The sequence below is a fragment of the Lathyrus oleraceus genome, chromosome 1 (genome assembly GCF_024323335.1).
Source record: "Lathyrus oleraceus cultivar Zhongwan6 chromosome 1, CAAS_Psat_ZW6_1.0, whole genome shotgun sequence".
NCBI lineage: Eukaryota > Viridiplantae > Streptophyta > Magnoliopsida > Fabales > Fabaceae > Lathyrus > Lathyrus oleraceus.
In genome coordinates, this window is record NC_066579.1 from 240,707,404 (window position 1) to 240,719,035 (window position 11,632).

General features: G+C 39.5%; 1 protein-coding gene across 1 annotated transcript; it reads left to right on the forward strand.

Moving 5' to 3' along the window:
- Positions 1-8,680: 8,680 nt before the first annotated feature.
- Positions 8,681-9,121, forward strand: LOC127101543 (uncharacterized). The gene has a single exon (XM_051038987.1). The coding sequence runs from the start codon at positions 8,681-8,683 to the stop codon at positions 9,119-9,121; it is 441 nt and encodes a 146-aa protein (XP_050894944.1).
- Positions 9,122-11,632: the final 2,511 nt, after the last annotated feature.

Genomic DNA, 11,632 nt, shown 5'->3' on the forward strand with positions numbered 1-11,632 from the left:
AGAGTGTGCATCGACTACAGGAGACTGAACATGGCAACACGAAAGGACCACTTTCCCTTACCATTCATTGATCAAATGCTGGAAAGGTTAGCCGGACATGACTACTATTGTTTCCTAGATGGGTACTCGAGATACAATTAGATTATGGTTGCCCTTGAAGATCAAGAGAAGACTGCCTTCATATGCCCCTATGGTATTTTCGCTTATAGAAGAATGCCATTTGGGTTGTGCAACACACCTGCCACTTTTCAAAGGTGTATGTCATCAATCTTTGCTGACATGCTCGAAAAGCATATGGAAGTATTTATGGATGACTTTTCAGTATTCGGTTCTTCATTTGATAAATGTTTAACTAACTTGTCACTTGTGTTAGAAAGATGCCAGCAAACAAATTTGATCCTGAATTGGGAAAAGTGTCATTTCATGGTGCGTGAAGGGATAGTGTTAGGACACAAGATTTCCAATAGAGGTATCGAAGTGGACATAGAAAAAGTTGAGGTAATAGCTAATTTACCACCTCCGGTAAATGAAAAAGGCATCTGAAGTTTCTTGGCACATGCGGGGTTCTACCGCAGGTTCATAAGAGATTTCTCCAAGATCGCAAAACCACTAACTAGTCTACTAGTGAAAGATACACCATTCCTCTTTGAATAAGAATGCATGAAAGCCTTCGAGACCCTGAAGAAGGAACTTGTGTCAACCCCCATAGTTATTGCCCTTGATTGGTCTCTCCCTTTTGAGATAATGTGTGATGCTAGTGATAATGCAGTAGGGGCAATATTAAGGCAATGAAAGGAGAAGCTTCTGCATGTGATCTACTATGCAAGCCACGTATTAAACCCTGCTCAAATGAACTATGCAACAACCGAAAAAGAGCTCATTGCGGTTGTGTATGCTTTTGATAAGTTCAGATCCTATTTATAGGGATCAAAGGTAGTTGTGTATACTGACCATGTAGCTTTAAAATATCTTTTTGCCAAACAGGAATAAAAACCAAGGTTGCTACAATGGATCCTACTACTACAAAAGTTTGACCTGGAAATCAGAGACAAAAAGAGGAGTGAAAACATTGTTGTTGATCACTTGTCTCAGATGACTCCGATTGAAGAAACAAAAGAAACACACCCCATCAAAGATGAGTTCACCAACGAACATATCCTAGCTGTTACGCATATCCCCTGGTTCGAAGATTACGCGAACTTTGTGGTAGGTGGACTAATACCTGATGATTTTGACTCTAACAGAAGAATAAAAAATTGCATGATTGCAGGTTTTATGTGTGGGACGATCCGTTCTTGTACAAAAAGGGAATAAATGTCCTGGTAAAGAGATGTGTTCCAGAGGAAGAGCAAAGGGACATCCTCAAAGCTTGTCACAACTCAGAATATGGAAGACATTTTAGCGGAGATAGAACCGCAGAAAAAGTCCTCCAGTCTGGACTGTACTGGCCTACATTGTTCAGAGATGCACAAGAGATAGTAAAAGAGTGCGACAGATGTCAGAGAACAGGTAACATGTCAAAGAGAAATCAGATGCCTCATAATATCATGTTAGAGGTAGAACTGTTTGATGTGTGGGGAATAGATTTTATGGGACCCTTCCCACCGTCCTTTGGAAAACAATACATTCTGGTCGCATTTGACTATGTGTCAAAATGGATGGAAGCAGTAGCACTACCCACGAATGATGCTAAAGTGGTGATCAATTACCTAAAGAATTGTATCTTCGCTCGGTTTGGGGTACCAAGAGCACGAATTAGTGATGAAGGTACCCACTTTCTGAACAAGCTGATGGATAACCTGCTAAGGAAATACAATGCAAAGCATAAAATCGCCACACCGTACCATCCCCAGACAAGTGGACTGGTTGAAGTATCAAATCGGCAGATAAAGTAGATTCTGGAAAATATAGTTTGCGCATCACGAAAAGATTGGTCGATCAAGCTAGAGGATGCACTATGGGCATACCGAACAACATTCAAAACTCCCATAGGTATGTCCCAATACCAACTGGCCTACCGTAAAGCTTGTTATTTGCCGCTCAAACTCGAGCATAGGGCATTCTGGGCTACCAAATTTCTCAACTATGATCTGTCCAACGCGGGGAAATCCCGGATTCTTTAATTACAAGAGCTAGAAGAATTTAGAAATCGAGCAGGTGAGAATGTCGAGATATACAAAGAACAAACCAAAACATGGCACGACTGGCGCATTCAGAAGAAAGAACTTCAGGAAGGACAACTGGTATTATTATTTAATTCAAGGTTGAAGTTGTTCTCTGGGAAACTAAAGTCGAGATGGTCGGGACCCTTTATAATACAAAAAGTATTCCTGCATGGAGTCGTTGAACTAAGAAATCCGGCAAACGGGGACATGTTCAAGGTAAATAGGCAGAGAGTCAAAGCGTACCTACAAGACCAGGAGGGTGGTCTGATAGACAAAATTCGTCTTACCTTAAAAGACGAAGGACCGTCGAGCCATGCGATGTTAAATGAAGCACTTCATGGGAGGCAACCCACGCAATTTTAATTTTAATCAATATGTGTATGTTTGTAGGTTTACACAGGAGCTCTACAAAGGAGGGGAAAATCACTTCAATAAATGTCTAAGTCATGTCAACGGAAAAATAACGTTACCGGAGGTTGAACGGAAAAAAAATCCGAAAAATGGCCAAAAGTGCATCCTGACAGGGGTGCCCGTGTCAACTGACACGGCCTGTGTTAGAAACTTGGTGAATCGTGGAAACAGAGGGTAAAACAGTGGCCTGACACATCCACCCATGTCAGCTGACACGGACCGTGTAAGGAGCACTGAAGGTTGAGCATATTTGGGGCGTGGCCTGACACGGCCACCCGTGTCAGTTGACACGGGTTGTGTCAGGAGCACTGAAGGAAAATTGGAAATTTGGGCGTGGCAGTGACCTGACACAGGCACTCGTGTCAGCTAAAACGGCCCGTGTCAGGCAGACGGGTTTTTTGATTTTTTTTTTAAAATTCAAAATTTATGTGGGGCCCACCTTTTAATTCTCTCTTAACCACACTTTCCCAGATTTTACCCTATCATTACTCAGATTTACCATAACCTCATAAACCTCATCATTATCATTCTCTCTCTCTAAACCCTTACAAAACTCCATTAAAACTCCCCCTAAAAGCTTCCATAATCCCCATTCGCCATCCCCGTTCTAACCACGGTTTCAGAATTTTCTAACTCCCTATATCAAAAAGTTCAATTTTTTTGCAGGTCCAAAATGCCCCTGAGGAGAATTCTCACCGGAAAGCAACAACTTGCTGAGATGTCAAGGTCACGAAAGTGACCAAACCGAAACCCAAATTCGCACAATATTTTATTTGACAATCCAGAACAGGAGAAGCGGTATCAAGTCCACTGGAAACGGAAGCTCACACCTACCAGGTATATGTGCGAGCACACTCTGAACGCTCTAGGGCTAAAAATTGAGGTGTACAGGATGTTCAACGTCTTAGGGATGTTGAAGTTTATGAGTCTGGAAGCGCCGGCATATGAGCACATCAAGCTCGAATTCCTCAGCACGCTGGAATTCCAACTCGAAAAGCGTTGGATTGACACTACCAGGTACTATTTCGGGACTTTGCATTTCCGCCTGTTCAATAATTTTCATGAATTATCTATGGAAGAATTGGCAGGGATACTCCGACTCCCACTGTACGGACCAGGAGCGGTCCTAGATGGGTTCTCGCCAAAGGATTTCTAGATTTCCATCACGGGGAGGACGGATTAAACCTCCAAGGGTGCTAAGGCCTCCGACATCCAAAATCCATGTTTTCGCTATGCCTAAAAGGGTTTGTCTTACACCCTGTTTGGAAGAGGTGATAGCACAGGGGTAGCCACTCAGCGAGAATTATTTTATGTACTCGATGGCGTAAAACAAAGCCATCAATGTAGTTGCCTTTGCAGCTGATTATCTGGGCAGGGTTGGCCGAGCAGACTCTGGAGGCATATCCGTCGGCGGCATGATCACCCAAATTGCTGAACATTTCGGGTATCAGGTGGTTTTGCTCGAAGACACTCCAATTGCAGGTAAAACCAAAATTGACATGTCAGCTCTGATGCAGCAAGGTATGATTGTCGTTGCTCCCACTTATTATTTTGTGCTTATCCATAAACGGTTTATTATGGCTCTTCCGGATCCGGACAGAGTTAGTATTACTAACTGTGCAAACTGGCTATATGTAAGTGCTGACCCCGACACTGAGGAAGGCCATGACACTGAGCATTTTGCTGCAGGTGACCGGTTTGTAGGTGACCATGTAGATGCCACAGAGGCAGAAGAGGAGGAACCTTAGGAACAGTTTGTACCCCCACATCCGGAGCCTACCCAGCAGAAGGCAGGATCCTCTTCCTGGTCCACTGACCAATGGACCTGGGTACAAACTGAGTTGGGAGACTTAAGGACGGAGCAACAACGGCAAGATATCGAGCAAGCCCGACAGGGGGCAATGTTGGATGAGATGAGCAGTATGATGCGGCAATTGATGCTGCATTTTCCACACCCACCTCCTTAGTAGAGTACTGTGAGTTTCCTCTTTCGCTCTTGTTCGCAAACATTGAGGCCAATATTTAGTTCAAGTGTAGAGGAGATTTTAAGTTATTTTCAGTATTGTTAATTTCAGTATTTTGTTATTTTGCTAATAATTTTGTTATTTTACTTTATTGTGTTCTATATTTGGTTTTTCTGTTTTAGGGTACATTATGATGCAAGTGTTTCCGGTATGTGGTGTTATTGTGAAATTAGTAATGATCATGATTGGGAGTGGATGAAAGGATCACTCCACTTACCATTTCTTGTTGTGAAGTATCTCCCCAGGAAGTCGACACTACTGGAGAAGAAAGATCGGACGCAACGTATACAACTTAACCAACACAAGTGCCATGTGCATTCCGAAGTAAGAAAGAAGTCGCACCATACTAGAGGTACTGTGGATACTGTCAAAGCTTAACCTAACAGGGTGAGTCATAGAAAGCCAAACACATTGATCATCATGAGCGATATTCAGGTATGTATTTATCACTCTAAATTTGTGTAGATTCTCTAGGACTGTCATTGCATGACTACATACACTGAGCCACGTTGTTTGAATATAACCTTGAGCCTTTCTAGCCGTCCCAAATAATTTTATCCCTTGTAAACCCCATTTGAGCCTGTATCCATTTTTTTTGTATAACCCCGTAAAAGTACCATGCGGCCAAAACACTTCCTTACCTTGTCCAGAGTCAAGTTGATATTATTAAGCTGTGTTGAAATTCTAAGTTTGGGGTAAAACCCCATGAGTTCCAAAAGCCCAGGTAGATGCGAAAACAAAGAAAAAAGAGAGAATCATCGAGAGAGAAAAAGAAAAAAAAAGAAAATAAACTCGAGGGTTCAAAAGAAGCACGAGCCAAAGAAGGGAACTCGGTTGAAAAATAAGAATGGAAAAGAAAAACCGAGCGAAAAACAAAAGAAAGACAATTTTAAAGAAAAACAAACCAACACAGTGAACATAATGGTAACATTGCCTCTGAACCAAAAACCACTTGTTTCCCTTTTTTTGTAATATCCACACCATAACCCAAGCCCCGTTACAACCCGAAAGACCTCAAAAAGTGTGTGTGTTGTGTGTAGGTGATAGGAAAGGAGAGACTATTCAAACTTGTGAGTCGATATTGCATATTCTGAATTATGAGTGAAAACACTTAACCCCGAGAGAATTGGAGAGAATGTGAAATAAGCTGACAGGTGAAACGGTGCCTCGAAGTGGAAGTGCGACTGAAAACTCACAAGGAAAAATAAGAACTATGAAAGGAAGAGTGAAGATGTTAGCGAATGATCTCAGCAGTGTTAGGAAGAATAAAGAATCTTGGGGAGTAACACGCAGTGTCATATGAAACATTACTCGAGGACAAGCAATGAGCTAAGTTTGGGGTTGTGATCAGTCACCATTTTCATTAAGTTTTTGTTACTTATCTGACAAGAAACCGAGGATTTTGAGACACTATGCAAGCATTTTGGTACCTTTTAAGGCTATTTTACTTCCCGTTTAATATTTAAGCATTTCCATTCATTCTCATGTTTTAATTCATATTTTCATGATTTTACGCGTGGGATGTCTGTGTTTTTGTCCAACAGGTCCGGGTGGGAAGAACCGAGTAACTCGGAGCAAGACAGTGCGGAATCTCGACAAGCAAAGGAAAGGAAAAATCCCGGTACAGGAGGCCTGACACGGTCACCCGTGTCACCTGACATGGGCCATGTCAGGTAGAAGGAGAATGCAAGAAAGAAAACAGTAGCCTGAAACGGCCACCCGTGTCAGCTGACACGGGCTGTGTCAGGCCTTATCCCCAACTGTGTCAAGCACCATGGGCATGTCACAGGAAGCAGTGAGCTGACACGGCCACCCGTGTCAGCTGACACGGGTCGTGTCATCCCAATACCAAAATTTTCCCTTTTCATCGGGCTTTTGATTATCGGACTTGCAGAGAGATTTTTAGACATGTCCACCTGTTGCTTGGAATTTTCACTATATAAGAGAACCTTCTACCAAAGAAAATATCATCTTGGAAGGAGGCAAAACACATTATTGTCAAGCAATCAAGTATTATAGAGAGCAAGGAGTTCGGAGAGCTGAAGGTTTTCATGAGCGGAAGCGATTGAAGATCGGAGTCATCCAAATACTTGTAATGTGTAATTTTCATCATACATTCATTTTGAACAATATGAGTAGCTAAATCCCCCCAATGCTAGGGGATGTCCCTGATTTAGAATTGTCACGAATTTGAGTTTACATTTGCATTTATAATTTTATTTTTACGGCAACCTTTTGATATGTTTAATGCTTTCTCTTTCGGACCAATCGAGATTGTTCTATGGTTATCAATTAGGCTGGATCGCCATTGGTAAGATTTTCATAAGGTTACTCTGCAGTAGATATCACCTAGGACTAGGGGTACCCTGTATGAACCAGAGTGTTCTTAATATAATAAAGCTTAACTTCACCTTAATTGCATATGGACATAGAAATTAGGGTAGATTGATTAAAGGTTTTCTCACCAAGGACTTGGGAGAAAATACCCTTGAGAACTGGTAGTAATTGATATTTGTTGATGAAATAGTGACTCAGAGTTGTTACGGGGATAAATCATACACCTTCCATGACATTGTTCCTCTTACCTTGCAAACCCTTATTTTCATTCTTATTTGCCTTTGCCTTTATTTTTCTAATTTTGAATTAAAAAACCCAAATCATACTTTTTGTTTAATTGAATGATAGTTTGAACTCGATATTGACGTGCAGTCCTTGAAATCGATATTCGGAGAATTTCCCCGTTATTACTATAATAGGCAAAATAGTACACTTCTATTTTTTCGATCAGTTTTTCAAATTTAGCAATGTCGTTAACTCAGTTGACTTGAAAAGGTCAAGCCTATGTTTGGGATGTGCATTGTGAAATGAGTTTCCAAGAAATCAAGAAGAAGTTGATGTCTGCTCCAATTTTGATTTTGATGAATCCAAGTGAGTCCTTTGTTGTATTTTGTGATGCTTCGAAGATGGGTTTGGGCGGTGTGTTGATGCAAAATGGTTAGGTTGTGGCTTATGCTTAGAGACAATTGAGATTTCATGAAAGGAATTACCCTACGCATGATCTTGAGTTGACAACAATGGTATTCATGTTGAATATTTGGAGGCACTACCTATTTGGCTCCAAACTCGGAGTGTTCAGTGATCAAAAGTGTTTGAAATATTTATTTGATGGGAAAAGTCGAATATGAGGCATGGGAGATGGCTTGAACTTCTGAAGGGTTATGCTTTTAATTTAAGTTACCATATGGGTAAAGCTAATGTTATAATTGATGCGATGAGTAAGAATTCTTTATACAGGTCGATGCTTATGGCTCGAGAGTTAGAACTGGTTGAGAAATTCAAAGATATAAGTTAGTGGATGGAGAAACCCCTAACAGTGTGAAGTTGGGTATGTTGAATCTGACGAGTGGTATCGTTGAAGAGATCGAAGAAGGTCAGAGATCTGATTTGAGTTTTATAGATCGTCTCACATTAATCGACCAAGGTAATGAGTGTGATTTTAGAGTTGATGAAAATGGTGTGATGATGTTCAGAGATAGATTTTGTGTTTCTGATGTACCCGAATTTAATAGGATTATTCTTGAGGAGGGTCATAGATGTGGATTGAGTATTCATCCTGATACTACGAATATGTATCAATTATCCTTTGCAAAAGCTGGATGAATTGTATATTGATGAGATTGTGAAGCTGAATGGTTATCTTTCAAGTATTATGTCAGATAGAGATCTGAGTTTTTCATCGAGGTTCTGGGAGAGTCTGCAAGCTACTTTGGGTACTAAGCTGAAGTTGAGTTCTTCTTACCTTACGTAGACGGACGGTCAAATAGAGAGGAATATCCGGTCTTTGGAGGACTTGTTGAGGACTTGTGTGCTAGAACAAGGAGGTACTTGGGATAACTATTTGTCGTTGATTGAGTTTACCTACAACAACAGTTTCTATTCTAGTATCAAAATGAACCATATGAGGTATTGTATGGTAGGAGGTATATAACTTATTTGTATTGGTATGAGTCAGGCAAGATTGTTGTGCTCGGACCTGAGATTGTTCACTAGACGACTTAAAAAATCAAGATGATCCAAGAAATGATGAAAACGTCACAGAGTCGTCAAGAAAGTTACCATGACAATAGCAGGAAAGAACTTGAGTTCCAGGAGGGAGATCACGTGTTTTTTAGAGTTACACTGGTAACTGGTGTTGGTCGAGCTTTGAAGTCTCAAAAGCTCAGGTCGAGTTTTATTGGTCCGTACCAGATTTTACAGAGGATAAGAGAGGTGGCCTATCGGATTGCTTTACCGCCACCGCTTGCGAATTTTCATGATGTGTTTCATGTGTCTCAGTTGAGGAGATACATTTTGGATCCATCTCATGTGATTCAGGTGGATAATGTGCAGGTGAGAGATAACTTGACTATTAAGGTATCACCTATGCGGATAGAGGATCGAGAAGTGAAGCAGATTCATGGTAAAGAGATTGCCTTAGTGAAGGTAGTTAAGGGTGGACCAGCTGGTGGGAGCATGACTTAGGATCGTGGGAATAAGTTGAGGGAGTCGTATCTGACTATGCTTTCCTCATGTAATTTTCGAGGGCGAAAATTTCTTAAGTGAGGGAGAGTTGTTGTAGCGGGGTATTCGTTACCTTTAGATTTATTGACTAAATCAAAAGTAAATCATACAATTTGAGTCGCCACCGCACTTCTATTTATCCAAAGGAAAGGTTAGAAAGCGAACAAAAACCGAGAAGTTTTATCAAATCAAAAACCAATAAAAATGTCAGAGATCTGGGTAAGGGGGTTGGTTATGCAATGGGAAGGTTTTAAGCACCCAAAACATCCTTAGTACTCTAAGGGAGCCCGTTTTACAAATGTTGTATGGTAGGTTGGTATTTCTAAAAATATTTGTGCAAACATGATTGGGGAGATGAGAAAAGAATATACAATTTATTTACAATTTTGTATTTGAATGGATAAACCCATTGCCTACGTACCATCTTAAAAAGGTAGGATCAAAACCTCGTAGTTCGGGGTAAAAATCTCAAAAGAAGTTGGTGAATTGATTTGTCAAAAGCCTTAAGATCTTTTATTATCAAAGCGAGAAAACTCAACCTAAACCACAAATCCACCATGTGAGGAAAGCTTTAACATGCTAGTGAGGGGTTAACCCTATAATAAGCATGGAAGTCTTATAATCCAACACTAAGGATACGGGTGAGTATTATATCAACCTCTACGATAACTCAAACCTAATAGCTAATGTTTATGAAAAGCCTTAACACAAATGGTCATTGGAACCACAAAACAATTTGAATGAGTTGTATTTACAAATGAAAATTATTCACAACATAAGGTCAAAGTTGACTTAAGATTCAATTCAAAATAAGTGTTATGAAAAGAGTTTGAAAAAAATCAAAGGCATAGTGCCTAGGTTTCTAATTTTGAAAGCAATGTTAATGTTTGCACAAAAAGGTTTGGCTTGGGTTAGAGTGGAGAGAAGAAGAGAAGGGCTAGGTCCTAAACATGCAAAGATGAGGGAAGAGAAATAAAACCGCTTGGAGTTACCTTCTTGAGATCATAAAGATGATCCAAGTTGCTCATTTCTTTGGACTTAGCAAGCAATAAGCAATTAACTTAAAAAATCAAGCAAGTATTCAATCAAGCTCCTAGGAATCTTCCAATTGGCTATTGTCTCTCATTTTTGGATGCTCATGAAAATGGTCCTTCTAAGTAGCTCAAGTTTGGTATCCCTATCACAAGAACACACAAATCAAAAGGTTCCACAATGCAATAAAAAGAATGGACAAGAGTGAGTTTAGAAATAGGAGTCCTTTCAAGGTCATCTTCAAGATTTAAGCATTCTAAAGGCATGAGGCCTAGTTTCTCTTTGACAATTTTAGCATTCTAAAGGCATGAGGCCTAGTTTCTCTTTGACAATTTTATCATTCTAAAGGCATGAGGCCTAGTTGCTCTTAAAACTTCATTTAACATAGGTAAGGTCCTAAATCTAAGTCCTTTCTCCATTTGCATTGGGTTCACACAAACAAAACAAAACAAACACAAGGCAATAGTATATACACAATAATGTGCTCAAGTGAGCAAAAGGCAAATTGCATTAACATAAACATGAGCTCAAGTGAGAAAAGGGCAAAGACAAATGAATTAATGAGCAAGAAATTAAATTGCATTAAATTAAATTGCAAGAATTAAATGCTTGAATTAAAAGTTAGTAATTAGTAGTTAATGTTAGTGTGCCATAAGGCAATTTAGCGCTATGTTAAGCAATCGTAAGTGGACTAATGTAGTAGTCACACCTATCTGAGGCCGGTCAATAAAACTATAGGCAAATGAACACAAGTTAGAGACCATGACTAGTAAGCCAAGCTTCTACAACTTGCCATGCCAAAAGAAAAGGAGAATGACCTTGTATCGTTTTAGGTTTTTTGCTTGACCAAGAAGCAACCTATCTCTAATGCAAAGCAATTCACTTGATCTTTGATCAAGATGAATTTGATTTGGATTAAAGAAGGTTAAGCCTATCATGTGTCAAGGCTAACCACCAATCATTAACTCATTGGTCAAAGAGAAAAAGAAGAAGAAGAAGATGGAAATGGAATGTACATAATTGAAATTCAAAAGACATAAGCAAATCACATTGATCAAACATGAATGGAATCAACATCAATCAATGGTAAACAGAAGTGAGATGAAGCTTAGAAGTCAAGAAATAATAAAAATATTTTTGGTATTTTTTGGAATTAAAATAATACTTGAAATAAAATGGACAAATAAAGGTCAAACTTCAAATCCAATTCAAATCAACTTGGAACAGTCCAATTGGATCATCATAAGTCTAACATGGTCAAACAAGGTTTGAAAAAAAAATTCATCATTTTTTGAAAACAGAAACTAATTTTAAACAATTAAAAATGAAGAAAAATAACATAATTGAACTAAAATCTCAAATAAATCTCAAATCAATTAAGAAATTGATGAGAATATTTTTCATAGATTCATCATCATCCAAAGATGTTAAGAAAATATT

Bases quoted from the DNA above. Each gene is read 5' to 3' on its own strand.
- LOC127101543 (XM_051038987.1), top strand. From the start codon at position 8,681: ATGATGAAAACGTCACAGAGTCGTCAAGAAAGTTACCATGACAATAGC.